The sequence below is a fragment of the Eptatretus burgeri genome, chromosome 5 (genome assembly GCF_056783735.1).
Source record: "Eptatretus burgeri isolate ZD-2024b chromosome 5, Ebu_testis_v1, whole genome shotgun sequence".
NCBI lineage: Eukaryota > Metazoa > Chordata > Myxini > Myxiniformes > Myxinidae > Eptatretus > Eptatretus burgeri.
Window position 1 is genome coordinate 68122401 of NC_140965.1, and position 26282 is coordinate 68148682.

The 26282-nt window shown below is 46.0% G+C and overlaps 1 protein-coding gene across 1 annotated transcript in view; it reads right to left on the reverse strand.

The window, feature by feature from the left end:
- Window positions 1–2482: 2482 nt before the first annotated feature.
- RPL35 (ribosomal protein L35) overlaps window positions 2483–26282 on the reverse strand; it is a 26538-nt gene continuing 2738 nt past the window's right edge. Inside the window, exons 2-4 of the mRNA XM_085882268.1 lie at window positions 9601–9737; window positions 9352–9433; window positions 2483–2681 (exon numbers count right to left, since the gene is read on the reverse strand). Of these exons, the coding sequence (XP_085738394.1) occupies window positions 2532–2681; window positions 9352–9433; window positions 9601–9737 (369 nt within the window). The 3' untranslated portion in view covers window positions 2483–2531. The remainder of the gene's footprint in view (window positions 2682–9351; window positions 9434–9600; window positions 9738–26282) is intronic.

A 26282-nucleotide genomic window follows, 5' to 3' on the forward strand; every position in this document is an offset into this window, starting at 1 on the left:
TGACAAGTTATGGACCTAGTAGCACGCTATATTCAATCTATTCATTACATACACTGTTGACATTTTTCCCTGGGGTCACCTTTGGTATCGATTAAATTGGTTTCTAAATAAGCTGAACATGAAGTAATAAATGTTCGTATCATGAAAATACGACACGAGCAACTCGGACTAACAACTCGTTCAGCCGCACCTGCAGTACCTGCACCAGAATACACCTTTACATCGGCCCATATATCACGTGTTAAATACCGTGGGATTGTGAGTTCAATGGAGTTTATAAATTATTTAAAACATTGTTGTAGAAATGACTCCTGGGGGATCAAAGTTCCTTAGTATAATTCTAGTTATTCCTTTGTCCATGTTTTAGATCAGGGTTTCCATAAATAGCACAATTTGGAAACACAAAAGTTGGTGTTTAAGGATGGGGGAGTGCTCCCTCAAGTTTAATGAAGGTTTTGAATAAAAAAAACATAAGGAATATTTGAATACGCAATGATCACCTGGTGTTGGCTTAGCGGTTAGGGTCGTGGCTTGAAATCCTAGGGTCCTGAGTTCAAGACCCGTTGGCTGCTGAATGAACACCAGGGGGTTGACAGCCTGTCATCCTTTCAAGGTCGGTGAAATGAGTACCCGTCTAGCAGCCAAAAGGCTGCACACGAAGGGAAGAGGTATTGATGGATTTATTAAAAATCTGGTATTGGTGTGGTGCAGGCAGGATGGGCCGAATGCCCCCCTCCTGTGCATAAAAATTCCTTGTAAAAGTTCGATTAAAAAAAATAAAATCGCTCTATAGTGCCTCAGGCTGAGTAGCGATGTGAAAGGTAATATTAAATGATCACTGACCCTATTAGGGAAGTGTTTTAGGCCCCCACAAATAAAATAGGAAAATAATAATAATAATTTCTTCAAAATGCCAACAGGATAAAAACAACAGGCAACCCTTGCTAGTAAAGAATAATAATAATAGTAATAAAATAAACCTCGAGGTGAAAAATTGCTCATTGGGTGCCCAAATATTCTGTTAACATCCAACATTTTCATTGGCAAGGGATTTAGCTTTTTCCAGTCCAGTATCCTGAGATCCAACAACTACAAGGCTCAAAGTACTGGTTTTCATCTCTTCAACCAAAGCAGCTGGAAATAGAGAAAAATACAGCTACATGTAAAACACGAATACCAATGTATTCACACACATCTACTTCTTACATATATAGTGGATGTTCAGTGGTACACTATTTGAAAAGTCAGTCCTTATCCTGAAAATGGGGAGAAATGGCTAAATTCAACATGCTTCTTGTCTTCATCCTACAGAGAGTACTACTTTGCAATGTGGCTGTCAGTGAAAGATGATTTTCAACACCCGATCGTAAAAAGCTTTCCATTTGCTGAAAAACCTGTGAGATTAGCTTGTGTGGCCTTGAGCTGAAAGCTAAAATCGTGAGAGTTGGCGTATGTACACATTTGGGACAAGGACGTTGGGAGATATCAATGTGCTTTACATGGATCACAAGGACAGCAGCAGACAATGGATATATTCCAAGAGCATGTGGGAATTACACCACACGAGGGTACAAAGTTGGCATGACTTTATTAACCCATATGTATAAATATAAAATGAAGCTGTTGCATTATGAAGATAAAACATCTCCAACGGCCCTAAGTATTCCCACTTACTTGTGAAGGTTGGCCGGGAAACGTTTTTGTCCCAACTTTATGAACCAGCTGGCTCGGCATTACAATGCCCAGGAATTTGTAATTTGGTGAGGGTGCTAGAGATAATTGTTCTTGAAGGATATCGGGTAATATTTAAAGGCCACAAAACTAATGCTAGGAGATGGGACACCAGGTTAAACGTCCATCCAAGGACGGCGCACTGCTTGGTGCAACACTAGCTGTGAAGCACAAATCAGACAGTTTATTGTGCGGTAGTAAATTGAACTCAGACAGTTCAAAGGTTACCATACTACCTGGGTGCCATCCTGTCAGGCACCAAAGATAAAATACTAACATGACTAACGGCTCAGAAGGAACAATTCTGATTGTGTGCACTTGGCAAGCTGCTGGGGAGGCAATGGAAAAACTCTCCAGGGAATGCTCACCAGGGCGGCGATGCTTTGGCTGCACCGGCTCTAACGGGAAACAGGATTTTGGATCGGGCAGGGAAAGCTTCACAAAACGAGGAAATGGAAGAACGAGGCAATGGCACAACACGCATCTTCTGGTCATTTAGTGTCTGAACACTGACAATGATAATAGTGAATATGTTTAAATCAAATGGTTAATGTTGTATTGGTTATAAAACATGCAACGGTTCCTCACGTCACCAAGGAGGGAAAGCGGAGTCAGTCACTTCCCACCATCGTACTACGATCCTTTAAAAAGCCCCATAAATATCCTGCTCTGACTACTTACCATAAGCACACGGTAATCCAGCAGCATGTGCATAATTTACTCTCGAGTAGTGAAAGATGACACAATGGGCTTTGTTCAAATATATTTTATTGTGGAATCAGGTATGACATGGGGCAAAGTTAGGCCTTCACGGCAAACTTGCGCATTGGGTATCGACGCATCTTCTGCAGACGTTTGTGTGTACGGAGCCCACGCTCATGCTTGGTCAGTTGGCGACGAATGGCACGAGTCTTTTTGGGCCGCAGGTCCAGAGGCTTGAACTTCTTTCCCTGCAAGGATTTGCACAAAACGGAACTCCGGGTAAGAACGGGTGTAAGCACGCAGCTGGGAAATTGAATACCTTCTTCCCATAACATCACATTGAATACCCCTCAATGAGTCGATAAAGTAAAATAAATAACCAAATGAACCAATGGCACTTTGCAGGCAGAAAAAACACCCTATAGGATTTAAAGGTGAGGAAATGGTGCCACCTGGTGCTCAGAATAAGAAAAGGTACAAGCCCCTGTGCAGGACAATCCCTATACGAACTACATGGTGCTTAGCAATCGTGCAGACTATGCAGGTGCAACTATCAGACACCTCTTCGCGGTGAATGTACCCCCGAATGCAAGTCGGGGGACAAATATTCCACATTCTTCCCTGCTGCCCAGATTCATCAGGGAAGCGTAGTCACGGTCAGTGCCGATCGGTCCCCATGGACCTGCCCTTTCCTTCTTGTCTGTCTCTGTCTCTGTCTCTCTAACTCTCTCTCTCTAACTCTGTCGTGGCCCTGACTTTGTGAAGGTGGGAGTATACCATACTGGATGTGGGAGATCTTTTGGTCGCTCCTCGTTTGCTGTCTCTGTGCTTGTCCAAGAGATTGGTCGCCGTCTCTGTGCTTGTCCGAGAGAACTGGCCGGGACTATACAACAACTACTGTTGAGGTACTGGCACTCCTTGCTATACAAACTAGATGTGTTTGCTGAAAGTAGTGTGCATTGCGAAAAATATTTTCCCATATACAAACTTGTAAATCAAAGATGCGTTCCTAAGAGGCTGATGTTCGGACCCCTTATGCAACCAAACCTAACTAAATAAGTACAAAAGACATAATAAGTCGGTAAATCAATAAGGAACATCACTAAATGTATAATTAAATTAATACTCACCAAAATTACATCCAAATAGAAGAAAAGCAGGGCTTTTCAAAAGCAGGGACAGATTTTTAATTCCCTCTCACCTGGAAAATGCTGTAGTCCATGGGCTGGGGTGATTTCTGTGTGGCTTTTATGTGCCCTAAGTTTCTCTTCATATTATTGAAGTAGACCATGTGGGACATCTAAAAAGTGAGGGTGGATATCTGGGAGCCTGGTTGGATTTGAGAAAATGACGTCACAATATCAAGCTTTTGCGTTCATGAGGCGACCAAAAATTTGGGGTAGGGGAAACTAAAATGCTTATAACGCCACTACCATACATGATATAACTGCAAACTACCATTCAAATATTTGTTTTTATTCACTCTACATGTGACAATATGTAATTATGATTATTATGCAAATTTGGTGTCCAGAGGTCAAAAGGTCATGGAAATCAGGGGTTGCTTAAAATCTGACCCACCGGAAGAAAAATGTGAGTTTCAGGCTGCCTGTACTACTTGAGAATGTTTGCTGGCTGTCAGAGGTTGCCAAGACATATCTCTATCACATGATATGCATTGTATAAGAATTAACCCTTTTGTAATGTAAACATCAACTTTGATAAATGGTGCTATTTCAGAAAAGCTGATTTTCCTTTGCAGCGGAAGACACATGCCACAAAATAAAGTAATCGAACATTTTCATCAGTATGAATATGATCCATCACCAACTACTTATTTCTTTAAGCCTAAATATCACTTAATTTACTAATTTCTTACAATATTCCCATGTCGTTAACCCACCAGGTCCTAAAACAACCACCTGTGGGGGGGGGGGGGGGGTTTGGGAACATCATTAGGTCATTCAGCAAGAATAAACTGCTGAATTTGCTCAGCTTTAGTAATAGTCTAGGTTTTTATATCCAAATGAAGGTATACTGCTGACTGTAGTCACTATTCCAAATCATGTTAATTTGATAATGGGAGAAGGAATACATGTAGATGCCAGGAGTACATTTCCACGCAGCTGTAAGTGTCACATACGAGTTCTATTCGGTCTTAGATAGAATCAGCTGCATTTTTACAGCAGACATTCTCGTCTCTCATACCTTGGCATTTGCAGAACTGGCAACAAGGCAGGTCACTCTTTCGACATGCACATCTCTCTGTCGCACATTTCAAGCAAGTACAGTGCACAGCATATTCCTCGGGAATGGGTCTGATGGCCTTATCTGGATGGAGAAGTTCATCTTCCTCTTCAAATCCGTATAGGAGAGGATTCAACTCAGTCGTATTTGCAGAGAGAATTGATGTCATCACATATTTAGCATAATGTTACGTCTGAGGGGGGGGGGGGGTATGCATTCAAAGGGTAATTAGGATGTTTAATTAGGTCTGCCATGCTGTTCGAGTTTACCAGGATCTCGATGTAATAAGTAGCAATTCAGTGGTGATAAGTTGTCTAGTAAATGTCCATTTCTTTAAGGGGGAAATGATAATTGTCACGTAATTAGATAGGGAGACGGGTTAGGGTAAGTGTGTCTGCGTAAACCCTTTTAGTATTCCCTGGAGGCTTGCTGTGACGTAACAGGACAGTGCTGCGGATGGCTCCGCCCCGTGATCACGATTGGCGGAAGGCGACGGCGGAGGGCCAATAAAAACGGCTCGATTGGAAGTGACGAGGACTCGAGGATAAAAGGTTCTGTTCGGGGAAAAGGGGTGGAAGAAGAAGATTGATAAAGAGAAACCGTTTTTGGTGGAGGTTGTTGGGCTCGGAGCGTGCTCTATTGTTGCGCTGGTTCGTTCCTGGATTGATTGTGTCTCGTGGCCTTGCTGTGCCTCGTGCCTCACCTCGGTTGGCTCTGGGGGTTCTGCTGGCTCGGAGTACGGGGTCGAACGGCGGGCGGACCTGCCTCCCTCTCCTGCTCGCGACTTGGCGCCAGAACTGTCTCCCTGGCGGCTGTGAGCGGACTCGGGCCGACACCAGGAGGTCGACAGCACCACGGTGTCTCCTGCCACTGACGAGCGCAACGCCAGCTCGTCCAGCACCAATCCAGGGACTGTTGCGTCTACACCACGGGCCAGCCTGACCACCAGGACCAGCTACGTTGTGTGTGTGTGTGTGTGTGTGTGTGTGTGTGTGTGTGTGTGTGTGTGTGTGTGTGTGTGTGTGTGTGTGTGTGTGTGTGTGTGTGTGTGTGTGTGTGTGTGTGTGTGTGTGTACCTGGTGCCTTAGAGGGTTTGAGATTTGTATATCCATTGGAATTGTTTGTGTTTTCCCCACGCCCGAACCCACAGCACCATCCCGTCGAATCGCCCCGGATCCCTCCTCTTGCCGAGTCTTATTATTATTTCTGGTTAGAGAAATAAACACTATTAACTCAGTAAAAAGCGACTCGTGCCACCTTACTCGTCCCGTTTGCTGTGGAGCGATTAAAACCGCCATCTTTGGGTTATAAAAAATAAACCGCCTCCATCGTTTCGGCTCATTCTACGTTGGCGGGACTGTTCAAGTCCCGTGGACGTCACAATAATATGCCCTTAGAATATGGGCCTTTATGGCATGGCTTGTAGGTGGCAACTTCTCGAGTGGGGTTTTGCTGTGGTGATAATTATGATCCCTGAGTTCATCCATTGTTGTGCAGGTAGTTCAATTCTTTAGGACTTTCACTAGATATGATTCTGCTCTCTCAACTTCATCGTCAGAAGGTCCATTTTGGCTACAACCAAATCCTTGAAGGTAGTCTACTGGGTTTGCTTTAAGGGCCGCTTGCTTTGTGCCAACCTTGCTGGTGTAATCACACCCAGTGAGCGTATGCACAGCGGGAAGGACTTTGCATAGGGCAGGCCCTTTATCTGACGCAAGAGAATGTATTGGAATATATTTGGTAGAGTTTCCACTACCAGCTTTCAACTACAATTCATAAAGGCCCTTTTCATGCAGTACATCCCAGTAAAAGAGCAACAGCACAAATACATCAGTGTCTGGGGATAACACCACTAGTCGTTGTATTCCGTGCTCCACAGCATGTAAGGCGTGGGGTATAATTCGTGTATCTGCTTCCTCTATATCAATGAGGAGTTCTGGAATGTCCCTGCAATAGCCATCACAACAGGAAAGACATGGGACTTCGACAGATTCACTTGAAAAGCCACTCACAAATACCTTCAGGCTTGAAGGGGTCTCTCGCACGTGCTTTATGGCTGTCTGGTGCAGTAAAATCTCAAGATTATGCTTGTTCCTGTTAGCTGGCCAGAACCGCTCCATCTGAACTGATAAAGGTGTATCTTCACTGACTGCATTCAGTTCAATCGGAGAGATGGTTTCTTGTCGCTTTCTTTCCGAGTTTTTGATTGAAATGTCAAAGTATGAATCAAAGATATAATCTATTCGATCAGCTTCCTTTGCAGATCTCTGTATGTAGTCTACAATGCCTCCACTAAATTCACCGAAATTAGTAAATTCTTTGGCAGTCATCTTCCTTACATTAGCCATGACATCCGCTATATACCCAATCTGCATGTTTTTTGAATCATCCAGAACATCAATTGAATGTTTCTTTGCAATCTCATTCATTAGGTCACTTTTGGTGCTCTTTGACATAATTTCTGATGCACCCCATGGTGCTTCTTGTATCCACAGATGACACATGATAACTCCCTCATGTCTGGTACATTGGAAGGTCCAGGTCTCGGCGAGATGCTTGAGCAAGAGCGGCATGATGATGCCTCACGACTGACTTCTTCACTGCCACTAGAAGTGGAGGCGGAAGCTTTACTGATATTTTCCAACGATTTTTTGTGAGTGTAAGCTTTGTAACACAGATTGTCCATATGATAGACAAATTCTTCATCTTCAAGGGTGCGAAGTCTTTTGGCAACATGGTCATTTCGTTCTGCAGCAGCCTCACGTATTCGTTTCCGCCCATGCTCAGTGCTTGTGGGTTTTTTTTTTTCTTTCGAAGATTGGCAAATGATGCATTTATCAAGATCAAGGTATTCACTGTCTCCAGCTCCACCAATCAAGCTGACACCAGTGTTCTGCATCTCATCTGAAACAAACCAGAATGGCATTTCATGAACATGGGTGATGGCAGCATTATTGCAAGTCATAACACACCTGAAAGGCATACATAATCTGACATCTTGGCAGGATAGGTCAACTTTCAGCCCTCTGAAAGCTGTCTGGTGATAAACATGCTATTGGGATAATGGAGATCGGACAGACGTTTAGTTAGTCTGGCGTTGGGCAGGTGGCGTTACTCCTCAACCATTTGCGAGCCTGTTTACATTCCTGTACTTGATGGGGTATGCATGTGTGCACTGGTGTGTAGTGAAGGCTGATTATACTACTGATTTTGTTTAAGCCTTTCTGTAGATAAATAACACCTACCACAAGTAGTCTGTGCATTAAAACATGAGAACTGTCTGTCAAATTGAAGATTGTAATGTTGATTCAATTTTTACTTTCACTTTCACCCATGAGGAAATGCACTTATACAGTGCTGCCACCAAGCTGTCAATACTAGAATCAGTGGTCGTGCCCTCTAACAGAATGTGGAACTAGTCTATTGTGGGAATCCAAAGAAGCCTCAAATGACTGGAGATAATGAGAACTGACTAGAAATAGAGGACTCAACCTCTGCCCATTTTAAAACAACTGAAATAAAATGGTTAAATGGTTCATCGTTGTCAGAAATAGCAAGAAGTCATTTCCTCTGGGTCTTCTGATATGTATAGTAATAATCTAAAAGAGGTTTACAAAACAATCACCAACCTGTATGGTATGAATAATGTACACTTAGACGATGGAAAAACAGACATGTCTGAAATAGCACCATTTATGAAAGTTGATGTTTTCATTACAAAAGGGTTAATTCTTATACAATGCATATCATGTGATAGAGATATGTCTTGGCAACCTCTGACAGCCAGCAAACATTCTCAAGTAGTACAGGCAGCCTGAAACTCACATTTTTCTTCCGGTGGGTCAGATTTTAAGCAACCCCTGATTTCCATGACCTTTTGACCTCTGGACAGCAAATTTGCATAATAATCAGATAATTACATATTGTCACATGTAGAGTGAATAAAAACAAATATTTTGAATGGTAGTTTGCAGTTATATCATGTATGGTTGTGGCGTTATAAGCATTTTAGTTTCACCTACCCCAAATTTTTGGTCGCCTCATGAATGCAAAAGCTTGATATTGTGATGTCATTTTCTCAAATCTGACCAGGCTCCCAGATGTCCACCCTCACTTTTTTGATATCCCACATGGTCTACTTCAACAATATGAAGAGAAACTTAGGGCACATAAAAGTCACACAGAAACCACTCCAGCCCATGGACTACTGTGTCGCTTGGACACTCTGTGGGTGCACCGTTTCCGCTCACCCCTGCCTGTATAATCATCCCATTCGGAGCTATGGAGGACACCTCAGCTGACACACTGGCAGCTCCCTGTGTCACTGCCATGTGAGGCTGTGTCCATAAAACCTGGTATGATTTCTGTGTGGGTGGAAGTTGACTGGAAGTGGTGCCTGGTGTTGTAGTTGTGTCTCCATAGGTTATCGTCATGTTTATTTATATATTCAGTGTCATCCTAAGGCTCGTTCCATGCATGTTTTGTCCTGTCTGGCATGCACGAGTCCTTCGGCTTGGGTGTTCACCCTCATCAGTGGGGGTGGGGGGTGCAGGTGACAATACCATTACTTCAGAGCCATTCTACATCACAGATGAAACAGCTCTTTGCCAAAGTGCTACAGCTTTATATTTTTAAAAAGGCAGTCAAGTTGTTATCACCACCTGAACTCACCTTGTAGAACTTCCGCAGGTTCTCTTTCTGCGTCTGGTTGATGACTGTCAACACACGTGCAATGGACTTGCGCACCACACGGCTGCACACCGTACATGGAGGGGGAAACAAGAGGAGGAGTGGATTAGGGAGGATCTTGTGGACCAAATATGACAATTCTGTCATGTGCTTTGCTCGGACAAAGCACCATGAACACAGTAATTAATTTGGAGGACTTAATGTGCTATGCACTGGTAAGGATGCACTTACATCTTGGAAAGCTTGTTCGCAGCACCACCAGTGACTTTAGCGACACGAAGCTGCGAAAGCTCTTCTTTCAGCTCATCCAACTGTTTCAACAGTTCTTCCTTCTTCTTCCCACGAAGCTCATGAGTCTTAATCTTGCCCTGAAAACAGTGAGATTGAACATGACCAACCGTTAAAACACAAGGCAGAGAGGCCTTTACAATCCAAGCATTCACTTTGTTTGTGACGAAATCCCTGTTAAGATAACTGATGTGTGACCGGATACGAGATTGCATTGGGGTCACAAGTGGAGTTATGCCAGAGGTGGCTATGGACGAGTCAGGCTACAATGCTGAGCCGGGTCGTGATGCCATGATGACGAGCACAGTTGTGACGAGTTGGGCTGCGACACCAAGATGGGCCGCCGCAACGCCAAGATGCGGAGAAGAGTCAGGCTGCGATGCCAATCTTAATTTACAGCATGACGAAGCCTGGTGTTGGCTCAGTGGTTAGGGTGGCGGCTTGGGATCCAAGGGTCCTGAGTTCAAGCCCTGTTGCCTGCTGAATTACTTCACCAGGGGGTTGACTTAGCCTGCCATCCTTCCAAGGTCAGCAAAATGAGTACCAGCTTGCTGGGGATGATAGAGTCATTTGAGTCTCCTGCGTCGGAGTGGCGACCCGTCCAGGATTGTGCCCAATAGCCAAGGAAACTGCTTCGGCAGCACCGACGCTCTGTCCAGAGTATGGTTCCAATGTATCATGAATGGATGGACATGTGTAAACACTACAACAATTAAATTTGTGTTGTTGACAACAAATCACTAGACAACTTCAACAAACGATCGTTACAAAACATGTTACTTGATCACTCTCGGGAACAAAACCCAGGCAGTGTATAAGCACAAGTCCCAATCGAGGCCCGAAGGCCAATTATCTGGTTTTACCTGGGGTAATATTTTTTTACCCAACCATAGTCCTCGACCTTCCTCTGGATGAGAGGAATCCATGCAAAGTTTGATCGCACTAGTTCTTGCCGGGAACTGAATGCATAAACGAACAAACAAACAATATTCTTCCTCATATAATAGATGTAGATTCTTCATTCTACAGGAAAGATTGCAGACAGAATTGTGTGCAGTTTTGAACGAGCAAGAGTTCAGAATATTGAAGAAAGGTTAAATGACATAGTATCGGGTCATGGCAGGAGGAGGTTGGTTGTGGTACTACTCGGAGCAAATGTTGTCGGGAATGTTTACTCGAAGGAGTTGAAAATATGTCTAGGATATTGGGTAAGCGACTGAAAGCAAAGGGTTGTGGGGTAATGTTTTCTGGTACTCTACAAATATTAGGAAATTGAATAGAGTTTATAAGCAGAGCAATAGTCATCAACCAATGGCTGGAAGAATGGTGTTGGGAGGAAGGTTTTACATTTAAGAAGCAGTGGGGATTGTTTCAGGGACAAAGGGAGTGTTTCCAGAATGATGGCCATACGAGAAAGGGGGCAGCAAGGTTTGCAGTGGGAATTGAGGAAGGAATTCAGGCTTTTTTTTTTTTTAGGTCAGCGGCAGATGGGGAAGCGATGAAGGAAGGAAAAAGTTAAACATATTCTGTACCAATGCTTGGAGTTTAAAAAAAAAGATGGAAGAGCTTTAAGCCAAAGTAAATAGCACGATATAGTTGGAGTGAGTGAGACATGGTTTAAGGAGGAGAGTAACTGCAGGACAAGATTGGAAGGCCACAAGGTGTATCAGTGTGATAGGAAAGAGAGAATAGGAGGAGTAGCAATCTGGGTAAAGCACAGCATTGCATCAAGAGAAAGGGGTGACATTAAGGCAGAAATAAATGTTTAGGATTCTGTGTGGGTAGAGATTAGAGATTGTAAAAACAGTAAGATACTGGTAGTATTGTAAAAACAGTAAGATATGCTTTTGTATGGCTCTGGATGTGAAGGAAGATGAGGAAGGAGTACATGAAGCATTCAAAAGGGCATGTGGTAAGGGAAAAGTATTGATTATGGGGGATTTTAACTTGCCAGGGATAGATTGGGTCCAGGAACAGGGAGAGGGCAGAGCGGATGAGAATTTCCTAGTTTTAGTCCAGGATTGCTTTTTAACCCAGTTTGTAGATAAGCCCACTTGGGGAAGTGCAGTGTTAGACCTCCTTTTAAGTAACGATCCCAATATGGTGGAGATCGGGTTGCATTTAGGATCAATGTCTTTCCTCCATTCTCTTAATTCTCCTTGATTGCATCCCTTACGCAATGTCTTCAATTGCATCTCTGACTGAAAAGTTTTTAAAATCCCAGTTTGAAATGCATGTTCGTGTTCCATCAATCGTCCATTTTTTCCAACTTCAGTGCCAATTCACACCACCAACATAAAACTACCTCCTCCGAACCCCTCACCTGTTATCCCCTTACCTCACCCCTCCCATCTTTCCCCTCATCCAACCTCCACTCTTGGCACCTCTTTACTGTCTTCTGCTTTAGTATCAGCTTCTCCTCTGTTGTCCCAAAGTGTGTGGTGTTCTAACATCTGTGGGCTCCATTCTAACCTAACATATATCTATCTATCTATCTATATATATATATATATATATATATATATATATATATATATATATATATATATATATATATATATATATATATATATATATATATATATATATATATATATCTATCTCTATCTCTATCTCTCTCTTTCAATCAGTACACTCATCACCATACACATGCTCCTTCCTTCCTCTCAGCACACCTCCCCCTCTTGCCAACCCCTCAAATATTGTACCTCCCCCTACCTGCTCCCTTCTTCACCACATCACCACAAGTCTCATCCTTCCCCTCTCCCCACCTATTCCATCACTCACCTTGGCCATGCCTGCTCTCATCGTCTCCGCTCCCTCTCAAAGCAACCTTCACACTGTTCCCCCTCCAAGCTTCACTCTCACCTTTCTCAAAAACTCCCTGCTCATCAATCTCCCTCAGCTCTTCCTCCTCACCCTTCTCCCCCCTCATTCCTCCCTCTCAAAGTTGCCCCCCCATCAAATCCACAAAGCTGCCTCCTTCCCCTGCCTTCTCTCTTCTCTCTCATCATTCCACCTCCTCCAATCTTCGACTGCCCTCTGCCCCTTCTCCTATTACTCCCCACTGTACCTCAACCTAACACCACCGAGCCTTTTTTCCTCCTCATCCGGCCCTCTCCCCGAGCTTTTCTGCAATCTCCCACACTCTTCCAACAACTCTGCTTACCCCCCCCTCCTCTCTCATCATACCCTCCCCCTCCTTTGCACCCCAAGCCTCTTCCTCTCCCTCTTCTTTAACAATGTGGACCTCAAGCATCCAGGGCCTTCACTTAAACCTGACAAATCTTTCCATACAGAATGCCATTGACAAACCAGACAATCTGCTTAACAGAAACATTCCTCCTTCAAGACATCTCTGACTCTCTAGTATCTTTCTATGGTTACTCCATCCTCCAGGATGACAGACTTGAGCTTCGTCCTGGCAGCGGAGCTGCTCTCTTCATCAAAGACTATTGCTCACTTTCCATGCACTGCCCTCACTCCCCAACATCCCCAGGAATACCTCTGGCTAGGGCTTCCCCTCCACTCCCACCTCATGTGGTGGTGGTCGTATGGCAGCTTAGCGGCCAGGGTAGCTATCATTTCTTGAAGTGCGACTGTGTCGCTGATGCAGTGCCCTTCGACCAGTACACACACTGGAAATGGTACTCATTTCGCCGACCTCGGAAGAATGACAGGCTGAGTCAACCCCCTGGTGTATTAAATCAGCAGCCAACGGGGCTTGAACTCAGGACCCTCGGATCCCAAGCCACCACCCTAACTACTGAGCCAACACCAGGCTGTACCTCATGTTTATAGGTGTTGTACAGTCCACCAAACAGTAATGACCCCATTTACATCTCGCTCTCCAAAAACATGGATCAACTTAACTCCTCTCATCCCAACTCTCTCTTCCTCATATGTGGTGACTTCAATTGCCATCATGCCAGTTGGCAGGGTGTGGGCACCTCTCTCACCTGCCATGGCACTTCAGCAAAAGACTTCTGCGGCTCATTGGGACTGACACAATCTGTCAACTTCCAGACCCGAATCTCAACCAACAGTACTTCATCTCTTGTGGATCTAATTTTGACCAATTTCCCTGAAAATATCTGTTCTTCCTCTGCTCCAATCGGTTCATTTGACCACATGCTTGTCAAAGTGGACATCTCTCTGGCTGTTATAAAGAACCACCTCAGCGCTGTCGAGTTTGGCATTTCATCTCAGGCCAACTGGTAGAGAATTCAAGCAGCCATCAAACTTCGAGACTGGTCTCCAATCTCTATTTTCTCCGATTCAACTCGTCCTGGGAATTCTTTCAAAGAAACTTGCTCTTCCTCATGCAGAGATTTATCCCATCGTGTCTTCAGTTGTCCTTCCCTTCCTCCTGCCCAAGGTACATTGAAGCTTCTGGCGAGGAAGTTATCCTGAAACAACTTGCCTTCGCCTCATGGAAGGCAAATCCAACTGAAGGCAATCTCAGAACAAGTGTGTGTCTACCCTCAGGAGAGCCACAAAACAACACCTTTCTAATCTCAAGTCTGAACTCTCAAACCTGTCTACCTCCTCCAAATCCTGGTGGCATCTAATCAAATCTGTTTCTAGTGTATGTTCCACCTCCATCCCCTCCCTTACCTCAAATGGCTGCACAGCTGACACTGCATGAGAAAAGGCTGAATGCCTAAACTCCGTGATTGCTTCTAAATCTTGTGTCCCAAACTCATTGCTTTTTGTACCCACCTTACCCAGTCACACCTAGCTGTTCCTGGACTCTGTGTCCTTTTCTCCTGACAAGGTGGAGAGTTTGCTGTCAAACCTCGACACAGATTCTGCAATCGGTCCAGACGGCATCAGCCCACATGTCCTAAAAACCTGCTCTGCTGCTCTTCCTCACCCTTTCTCTGTTCTATTCACCCTCTCATTTGCTCAAGGTCATCTGCCATCTGCTTGAAAATCAGCAAACATGACCGCTCTGCATAAAATGGTGCAAACATTTCCTGCAACTACAGACAAATCAGCCTTCTCCCAATCATCAACAAGGTTATGGAATCCATCATCACCTCAGACATTAAATCCTTCCTCTTAACCAACGGCATGATTTCCGATCATCAATTTGAATTCAGACCAGGTCACTGGACCCTAGATATGCTGCTTTTGCTCTCCCAACAATGGATGGAGATCCTCAATGCCAGACATGAAATCAAAGTCATCTGAACATATTGGTGAACACATTGTGTGCTTTTGATATGGTCTGGCACACTGCCCTGCTCACCAAACTCTCTTCCTATGGTATCCAAAGCAATTTCCACTCATGGCTCACAAACTCATGTCAAAGGGCGGAGGAGCTCCTTGTGAGCCAATGGCTATCCATATCTAGTGCCCAACGGTGTCTGCGGACGTCCTCCTGCAGTTGGGTTACTTTTTTATAAGGAGGTTGGTGGCAGGATTTGCACTCTGGCCATCGTAAAACCCTTCATTCCGCAAAACACAAAAACGCAAAAAAAATCTGAAAACCCACTCCGTGGGAGTACCTCCTGTGCAGCTTCCCTTCGCAGGGCAGCTCACCGGATGATGGGATTGGGGCAAAGCCTTCGGGACCCCCCAATCTTTGATGATAGGAGGGAAACCACGGGGTAACATCCCTGGGTCAAATTGCGGGAGAGTGTGTCGGAATGGTGCTGAGGTGTCGTCCACCAGACGGCAGTCTCCTTTGGTCAACCTGAGGCGGTCCCTTCGGGTGGGTGCCTGGAATGTCCTATCCCTAAGAGAGGATGATCACCTGTCTGTTATCATCTGAGCTCAAGCGTTTGGACATCGGGATTGCAGCTCTCTCTGAGGTTTGGAGACCGGATTGCGGCGAGATAATGGTGGGTGGTTACACCTACTATTGGTCTGGTCGCTCTGATGGTTACCATACCCAAGGAGTTGCTGTAGCTGTGTCCAATAAGCTGACCCCAATGATAATTGAGGTAACACCGGTCAACGAGCGTATTATGAGATTAAGGATTCGTCACTCCTTCGGTGTCATTTCCCTGGTCTCTGAATATGCTCCGACTGAGGCGAGTGATCTCACCGTGAAGGATGCATTCTACGCCACGCTCGAGTCTGTGGTTGATCAGTGCCCCAGACGAGATACACTTCGAGTTTGCATTTCAATGCATCCACTGGAACTGATAGGGATGGTTATGAGGTGTGTGTTGGTCCCCATGGGTCAGGAACTATGAACCAGAATAGCACTAAGTTCCTTGACTTTGCAAGAAGTCATGGACTTAGGGTGGCTGGTTCATGGTTTCAGCGCCCACAAGCTCATCGCTGGACTTGGTATTCCAACACTGGCGGTGTGGCAAAGGAGATTGACCATGTCCTCATTGACGGTCGTTGGAGGATGATCCAGAACTGCAGGGTCTACCAGAGTGCTCAGTTCCTCAATACTGACCACAGGCTTGTTGTTGCAACTCTAAAGCTGCACCTTAAATCCTGTAGAATGGTACCATCCCAGCCTAGGCTGGATGTTGGCAAGCTCAGGGATGAGAGAGTAGCTGAGGAGTTTGCGAACAGGCTGAGTGGACACTTGGGGGGTCTGGGTGCTTTGGGGGGTCCTGAAGAGTTGTGGAGTGCCTTCAAGACCACCGTCCTTGATGTTGCCGGTGGATGTCTTGGAACTCACCGCAGAGCAAAGAATAATTTTGTCTCTCAAGGGACACTGGATACCATTGACCAGAGTCGCAGCACCAGGCTGAATGGCAGAGCTGAGCTGTTCAGGGAGCTGAGGCGTAAAACTGTACGTGCACTGAGGGTGGACAAGGAGGCCTATGTGTGAGGAATCTGTGAGGGGGTAGAGCATCACCTGTGGACAGGTGATTCTCGTGCATTGCGTTCATCCAAGCCCATCCCTCGGAGCACTGCAGTTAGAGCAGAGAGTGGTAGGCTCTTGACAGAGGAGTCTGAAGTGAAGGCCCGCTGGGCCGGTTACTTTGAGCGGATGTACCAGGCTGATCCCCCAGCTGTCGAGTTGGAAGTCAAAGGTGTTACAATCCCTGTTGCTGACCTTCGAATCAACTGTGGTCCACCTTCGCTTGTAGAAACACGGACTGCGGTGAACCAGTTGAAACGGGGCAAACCTCCAGGGATCTGTGGCATCTATGTTGAACTTCTCAAGGCTGGTGGAAATGCTGCACTCATGTCGTTGCATGCAATTTTGTGCTGTGCCTTGAACACAGGCATCATCCCAACTGATTGGAAGAGGGGCCTTGTTGTTCCTCTCTGGAAAGGGAAGGGTGATCGCCAAGACTGCAACAACTACCGAGGGGTGACGCTGCTCTCAGTGCCGGGCAAGGTCTTTGCTCGGATAATTCTTGATAGGGTTCGCCACCATCTGCTTGAGCACCAGCGTCCAGAGCAGTCAGGCTTTACACCAAAGAGGTCAACGATTGACCGTATCCTTGCTCTTCGTGTCCTCACCGAACGCAGACGAGAGTTTCGGCAGGGGCTGCTTGCAGCCTATGTTGATCTCTGTAAAGCGTTCGATTCAGTGAATCGGGATGTCCTCTGGAGGATTCTTGGTCTTCGTGGGGTGCCACCAAAACTGATCGATCTGATGTCTGAACTCTACTCTGGTACTGAGAGTGCTGTGAAGTGTGGTGGTACCATCTCTGACTTATTTCCAGTTGTTACTGGAGTTCGTCAGGGGTGTGTACTGGCCCCCACACGTTTCAGCACTTGTATGGACTGGATTTTAGGGAGGATGTCGGAGAGATCAAGCTGCAGTACATCGTTTGGGAATGTCAAGATCTCGGACCTTGATTTTGCAGATGATGCAGTCATCTTTGCGGAGACTTTAGATATCCTTTTGGGGGCCCTCGAGGTGCTGAATGAGGAGTCGGAGCCGTTGAGATTACGGGTTTCTTGGGTCAAAACGAAGATCCAGGCTTTCGGTGACATCTTGGATGCAGCTGTCCTGTCTGTGCCTGTTTGTGGTGAGGATGTTGAGGTCGTGGAGAGATTCACTTACCTTGGCAGTGATATTCATGTCTCTGCTGGCTGTGAGTCAGAGGTCAATAGACATCTGGGTCGGGCCTGGGGAGTCATGGATTCACTGGATCATGGGGTGTGGCGCTGCCGGTACCTGTGCGGGAGGACGAAAGTCCGAGTCTTCAGGTCCTTGGTACTTCCAGTCTTGCTCTATGGATGCGAGACTTGGACTCTGACCAAGGATCTGAGACGGAGACTTCATTCCTTTGGTACCAGGTCACTTCGGAGAATCCTTGGCTATCGCTGGTCGGATTTTGTGTCCAACGAGCGGTTGCTGAGAGAGCGACTCGGATGAGATTTGTTACCTGCATAGTCCGTGAGCGTCAGTTGCGGCTGTATGGAAATGTGGCTCGTTTTCCTGACGCTGATCCTGCTCACCAGATTCTCTCAGCGAGGGAGTCTCATGAGTGGAGGAGGCTAGTGGGCCGACCACGTGCCTCGTGGTTGCAGCAAGTGGACCATCATCTCAAGGAGATGGGGATGGGCCTAGCATCTGCCTGGGGGATGGCCAGACGGAGGCCCCTGGAGTACCGGCGGAAAGTGGACGCAGTGACGCGCTGTTCTGGCACATGCTCTCATACCTGACCTGACCTCACAAACGTCCTCTCCTGCCACAGTCAACGTGTGGCCCTTCACGGAGTTCTCTCATCCCCTCTTCCTGGCCAGGCTGGAGTTCCTCAAGGCAGCGTTCTGGGCCCTGTTCCTTTTCTGGTTTTCATCAATGATCTCTCTGACTCTGGAAAATCCTATATCTCTTTGCTGACGAGTCCACCTTCTGCCATATCATATAATCCCTCAGATTGACAACCAGCAGCCTCTTCGCTCTCTGCAGATCTGGATAAAAATCACAAACTGGTCCAACACGTGGAACATGTCTCAATCCTGACAAATCCCACACTCTCACCATGTCTCTCCGAAAGGACAGTCTGAACCCCCCAATCTACTTTCTCAACAATCTTCTTGCAGAAGTCCTTTCATTCAAGCTTCTGGATCTCAATATCTGCCATGATAAATCACATCCATCCATTGAGATCATACTCTGTGCAGAGCGTTGGTGCTGCCGAAGCAGTCTCCTTGGCTATTGGGCACAATCCTGGACAGGTCGCCACTCCGACACAGGATACCAGCAAGCTGGCACTAATTTTTCCGACCTCGGAAGGATGACAGACCGAGTCAACCCAACCTGGTATTAATTCAACAGCCAAGCGGGATTTGAACTCAGGACCCTCGGATCCCAAGCCCACTATCAATCCATCCATCCATCCATTGGGACCATACTCTGTGCAGAGCGTTGGTGCTGCTTAAGCAGTCTCCTTGGCTATTGGGCACAATCCTGGACGGGTCACCACTCCGACACAGTATACCAGCATGCCTGCACTCATTTTGCCGACCTCGGAAGGATGACAGGTCGAGTTAACCCCACCTGGTATTAATTCAACAGCTGAGTGGGGTTTGAACTCAGGACCCTCAGATCCCAAGCCCACCACCCTAACCATTAAGCCAACACTAGGCATATCTGCCATGATCTTTCCTGGGAAAGCCACATTTCAAAACTGGCCACCAAAGCTAGTCGCCAACCGAGCATCCTCCATCGTGCAAAGTCCTTCCTTGGCACACCTGAGCTCCTGACCACAAGCAAAGCTTTCGTCCGCAGCCTGATGGAGTACTGCTCTCCCCTCTGGGCTGGTGCTCCTGCCTCTCATCTTTCTCAGCTTCACGCTGTGGAAACCAAGGCATTTAGGATCATTAGTATCTTCCGCAATGAGGCCGAGTCTTTGGGTCTCTCACCACAGGCAGGTCAGTGTCTCTCTGTCTTCTACCGTCTCCTCTCCAGCCTCGCCCCCTCCTACTCTGTCTGCGGTATGTCTCCCACATATTTCTGCAGGGCGCTCAAGGTCGGTCAGCAGCCTCCTTCTGGTAAAACTACCAAAATCAAGAATCACTGCTCACCTTTACTCTTTCATTCCTCTTTTTTCCCCATCTTTGGAACAAACTCCCACTCTCTTCAATCCCACTCTTCCCTCCAAGTCTTCAAAACAGCTATTTGCCACAATCGCGTCTTCCCCCATCCAAAACCATGATCTTTTCTACCCCCGTTAATCCACCCCAAACCCACCTCTTTCAAACGACCTGCTTTCCTTCCTGAAGGTTCCTGTAGTGCCAATGTTGTTTACACTGTATACCCTGTCCCCATATCTCATGTCTCTATTCCCACTGTTTTGTCCTTTCTCTCCCACTCCTCTTGTCTCCTGCTCCCCTTGATGTACGTTCTGTGTGTTCACTCTTATACAAACCTTGACATTGTATACAAAAAAAAGTGACTACAACATTGTGTGTGTAAAGATTCTGTTAAGAGTTAGAGTTGAGGATGGTAGAGTAAGGCTATTTAAGTATATCAGGTGAAAAGAACAGGTTGGGACCAGTGTGGGCTCATTGAGGAATAGCACCGGGAGAGTGGTTAGTGAGGATAGTGAGATGGCAGGCTTAATAAACAGGTATTTTGCTTCAACATTTACACAGGAACAGTCTGGAGAATTGCCAATAGCCGAGAGTGTCTATCAAGGAGGAGAGAAAGGGCTTTTGCAGAAGATCCAGGTTTGAGTGGAGGAAGTAAAGGAACAACGAGGTAATCTAAGAGTAGATAAGGCTTCGGTTCCAGATAATATGCAACCGAGAGTATTGATAGAGGTGGCCGTGCAGGTAAGTGAGGCCAAACAAAAAAAGGAGTTTGTTTCTGGTTTCCTACCGACCCATTTAATTGCTTTTATATGCGACCCTACGATTTTTGTTGACAATTTGGACTCCGGCGCCGCCATTTTGAATCCCGCATGTTACGTCAGTGAGAGTTTCAAAATGGCGGCGCCCGAGTCAAACGCGCACGAGGACTGCTTTGTGGATCGGTCTTTTCACGGTTAGTTTCACCTATTGTGGTGGTGATGATGGTGACAGTGGTGGGTGGTGTGGTGGTGGTGATTTGGTGTGGTGGTAGTGGTGGAGGTGGTGGGTGGTGTGGTGGTGTCAATGGTGATAGTGGTGGTGGTGTTGGTAGTGGTGGTGTGGTGGTGGTGGCAGCAATGGTGTGGTGGTGATAGTGTTGGTGTGGTGGTAGTGGTGGTAGTGGTGGTGGTAGTGGAGGAGGTGGTGGTGGTAATGGTGGAGGAGGTGGTGGTGGTAATGGTGGAGGAAGTGGTGGTGGTAATGGTGGAGGAAGTGGTGGTGGGTGGTGTGGTGGTGGTGGGTTGTGTGGTGATAGTGGTGTTGTGATAGTGGTGGTGGTGGAGGTGGTGGCAATGGTGTTGTGGTTGTGATAGTGTTGGTGTGGTGGTAGTGGTGTGGTGGTAGTGGCAATGGTGTGGTGGTGGTGGTGGTGGTGGAGGTGGTGGGGGTGGTGGAGGTGCAATAGACTTGCAAAAATGCACTGGACTTGCTGTTAAACTTTATATATATATATATATATATATATATATATATATATATATATATATATATATATATATATATATATATATATATACATTGTTATTTAATTCTGGCCCGCCAGGCGTGCGAGCGATTGCGTAACTCCAATCGCAACCGCGTTGCCCACCAGACGGACAATTCAGTCGTGACCCTCCTGGAACTACTGCCAGGAGCCAGTCACGGGTGGGGGTTTAACCTCACTATGATCGTGCCAATTGCCCACCCGCGCAGGATAGGGTTGCTCGCCAAATTCGACCTACCTCAGTACCTGCGCAAGTAGTCGACTGGGCGATCGTCCCTCGCTGCAGGTCGGCCAAGGACACGAACCGCTTAAGCGTTCCGTTCCGTGCTAGAGTGATAACCGAGCGGTTTTATCACCGACCTCGACGGATCAGATTCTCTTCTTTACATGGGTGTTAAAGACCCACAACTAATTTATTCCGCAATTCAAGATGGCACTTTCAAAAGGGAAAAAGATGATGAATGGGATACATTTCACACAAGGACATTTATTCAAGCAAGCACATATTACACACACAACACAAGCAAGGAATCATGCACGTATTTACAAGCAAGGCAAACCGAAATGAAACATGGATACGGGCAAGAAAGCAATACCACAGACTATAAAATTATTAGCAATGTACAGGCACTTACACAGGTTTACTTGTCGGACACGGCGCCACCCACACACACACACACACAAACAAAAGAAAAGACCTCCCTTTACTGGTCGTCCAGTCTCTCTCGCATGACCGTCAGCGTGGTCGCGCCTGGTTCCGGCCTCCCACGCGCCGGCGAACCCTCTCCGGCACCCCTCGTCAAGACGCGCAGGTCCACCAGACAGCCGGCACTGCTGCGCCTCCCGTCCGCGTCTCCACCAACAGGCCGCTCGCCGGACCACGAGCGCAGACCGAGAGAGGGGGAGGGGGAGAGAGAGAGAGAGAGAGAGAGAGAGAGAGAGAGAGAGAGAGAGAGAGAGAGAGAGAGAGAGAGAGAGAGAGAGAGAGAGAGAGAGAGAGAGAGAGAGAGAGAGAGAGCTGCACCGAGAAGGAGAGGCAGAGAGGGCTTCCGGACCAGAGAGAGTGAGAGAGAGAGAGAAAGAGAGAGAGAGAGAGAGAGAGAGAGAGAGAGAGAGAGAGAGAGAGAGAGAGAGAGAGAGAGAGAGAGAGAGAGAGAGAGAGAGAGAGAGAGAGAGAGAGAGAGAGAGAGAGAGAGAGAGCTGCACCGAGAAGGAGAGGTAGAGAGGGCTTCCGGACGAGAGAGAGTGAGAAAGAGAAAGAGAAAGAGAAAGAGAAAGAGAAAGAGAAAGAGAAAGAGAAAGAGAAAGAGAAAGAGAAAGAGAAAGAGAAAGAGAAAGAGAAAGAGAAAGAGAAAGAGAAAGAGAAAGAGAAAGAGAAAGAGAAAGAGAAAGAGAAAGAGAAAGAGAAAGAGAAAGAGAAAGAGAAAGAGAAAGAGAAAGAGAAAGAGAAAGAGAGAGGAGAGAGAGAGAGAGAGAGAGAGAGAGGAGAGAGAGAGAGAGAGAGAGAGAGAGAGAGAGCTCGACCCTGGCCACACAGAGAGCTCGAAGACGTCGACGACCCTGACAAAGAGAGTGAGAGCTCATGGACCAGAGAGAGAACGGCGTCAACGACCCAGACAGAGAGTGAGAGCGAGCTCGACCCTGGCCACCAAGAGAGAGAGAGAGAGGAGCACTCGACCCCGACAGAGAGGGTGAGCCCCGCGCGCGGTCCGCCTTATATAGCACGGGGCTCCGCCCTTCGCTCCTCCCCGTTTTCGGCTCCACCTCCCTTCGAGAAGGTTCCCGAAAAGGGGCGCTCCCTCACCCCGACTGCCTCACGCTGTTCATCCACCAATCGGCGGCGAGCTGCCCTCCCCCTTTCCTTCATACCAAGTGCGGGGAAAAATAGGTGGGAAAAATCTGCGCACCCAAAAGGGAACTCTTTTGGTTCCCTTTTTCGTTCGACGGTTTTCAACGTGACTTGTTGCTTGTGTGGTTTGTTCAAAATAACGATAGAAAAAGAAAAACCTACCTCAAAGGATCACAGCCAAGTGAACACAAATAAATCCCATTAAACAACGGTGGGGAAATCTAACTGAATACAGACTTATCGATCTAACTGAACTACGGACCTTTATGGTGTTCTGCGAATTTCCACAACCGTAACTATATATATATATATATATATATATATATATATATATATATATATATATATATATATATATATATATATATATATATATATATATATATATATATATATATATATATATATATATATATATATTGTTACGGCTGTGGAAATTCGCAGAACACCATTCAGGTTCCCGAAGATCAGTTATGTCGATAAGTGTGTGTCCAGGTCAGATTTCCCCACCGATGTATAACGGGAATCATTCGTGTGCCGGGCTGTGAATCTTGAGGTCGTGTTATTCTTTTCTATCTTTATTTTAAACAATCATCTCCTCACCACCTTCTCCATAACCGCCAACATCTCCTCACCACCTTCTCCACAACCGCCAACATCTCCTCACCACCCTCGCCACAACCGCCAACATCTCCTCACCAGCATCTCCACGGCGCCGCCATCTTTTCACCAACAACAACATCCCCAACAAACAACATCTCCACAGACGAGCACGATGGCATCCTCGCAGCAGCAAAGTGATTTCAAACACAGCCGCGCATGACTTGCAAAACGGATCAAAACGACAAAAGGGGCGGAGCCAGCCGGGGGTGAAAGTTCAAGGGTGAAAGGGGCAAGCACTGCCTTCGGATGGCGAAGCCTACAGCGGCTTCACCCCTCCGGGCGATAAAAAGGCGAGTTTCGACGCCGAGAACAGAGTTGGGTCGGTGGAGGCAGTCGAGTCGGTGAGTCCAGTCAAGTTGCTGTTGGTCGGAGGAGTGGAGTTCGTTCGTCATTGGAGCCAGCCAAGTCACCAAGTAGTTGGTCGTTGGAGTCAGCAGCGAAGTCGCCAGCCGGAGAGAGAGGTCGCCAGCAAGCTACGTGACGGTCCGAGCGATTGGGCCCCCAAGTCGGTCGAGCGACGCTGAGGAGTGAGCGGGCTCTTAAAGAGCATCAACTCTAAAAGAGGAAGGCCCGTTTGCTCCTATGAAGCGTCGTCGGTCAGGCCCAATCGACCAGGCCGCGCTGCTATGCCCTGGACCAACCAAGCCGCCGTTACAACAGCTGCCGCGTTGACAACAGAGACACACGGAGGGTCGCCGACCAAAAGACCCATCGAGTCGCCTCAAGGGCGACAAAGGTAACCTGCACGGCCTTGCGGAGCTCCTTTGGTCATCCCAGCTCCGAGGAACATTAAAGGCTTACGAGCCCAGTTCTATCTTTCTTTTCTGGGGTTTTTGCATGAAAGTCTGTGGCACCTTGTCAGTAAGTAGAATTGTAGTAAGTGCATGTACGTAATAAATAGAAAGCGGATGTAGGTTTTTACTCGTGTCATATCCCATCCCCCCATTCATTGCATACGTTTGAAAAGAAATGTCCCCCATTGTTGAAATATCACCTGCTCGTTGCGTCCTTTCCTGCCATAATTGCGTTCGGAATAAATAGCTGGTTGATTAATAGCCGATAAAACGTACATCTGGTCCGACGGGGCTTGGCGATATAAAACCGCTCGGCAATCGCAAACGGAACGAGCTGCTTAAAGCGGCTCGTTTTCGTGCAGGCTCCATTGAGGTGTAAATCCCCGGCATTTCTGTCTGCGTGAATAATTAGGTACATCGACAATTCGGCGATCGACCCTGTAATGCGTGGACAGAAGAGTTGGCTGGTTTATGATGTGGTTAACAACACCCGTAGCTGGGTTTCGGCGTTGATCCGAAAAACTGCGACTAGAGTGCTCGTTCGGTGGGCGCGTGGCCGCAATTTAGCTAAAGGCGGTCGCCCGCACGCTGAACGGGCGGAAATCTACAACAAATATATATATATATATATATATATATATATATATATATATATATATATATATATATATATATATATATATATATATATATACACACAATGCATATTTTCAGCAAGCATGCACTGTTAAATATGTAGAGAAATTTAAGACAGAGTAAAGTGCATTTTAGCTATCAAACTCTATCTACAATAGAGTCCCATTAGCACACAGGACACCTGGATCTGGATCCAGATCCGAGTCCTATACAGGACCGTGTGTCTAAATAAATGGATAATTGCATGAAAAATGTATATGTACATGGTATTAAAAATGGAGTATGATGCTTTATAATATTTGGTGATGAACTCCTTCCATTTTATATACTGTGCAACATTCCGTGTTGATTTCTTGTTTCTGTATTGTTTAAAACTGTCGTTGAAGTATGTGAGTTTATGCCACAGTAAAGGAATTGAGGACATTTGATATAATTAGACTATATACTGAAGTATTTCACACTAAATATATGTACACGATATTAAAACTGGAGTTTAGTGATGCTTATTGGGTGATGAATTCCTTCCATTTTATATACTGTACACCATTCTGTGTTGATTTCATGTTTCTGTATAATAAAAACAGAAATTTATATATTTTGTTTTTATTTCATTTTACTATATTATTATATGCATGTAGTATATAGGTGCACCATCGAGGGCAATCTTTTTTGAAACACAAGACATGTATTCTTTCTAAAACACAAGACATCAATTGTTTTATTAAATATTTTAATACTTGCAACAAAAGTATAAAAGCTGGAGGCACTAATATGGTAAAATAGCGAAACATGCACATAGCCATTCAGAAAGAAAAAGCATGCATTTACTATATAAACTCATTCATGCTCAGCTTTTAATATATTGATAGAGAAAGTGTGCAAGCAGGATTTCATAGTTTTCAAGAGCAGCAGACACTAGGCCTAATAGTGATACTACAGGTGTCAAATGTGGTGAAATTTGAAGTTGCTGTGGATTTCTGACAGAGACCATCACCAAGTATTAAAATATAAATCATTTTCGAGCCCCCATTTTTTGATCCTACATATACCTGCAACAAAAAAGCACAGAATATTATTTTCACATTTCAAGAGCTGGAGAGGCTGTAGTGATACTATAAGTTTGAATGTGCTGGGAATTTGCATGCAAGGGACCATAAATACGCCAAACACAAAGAAGCATCTCATTCAT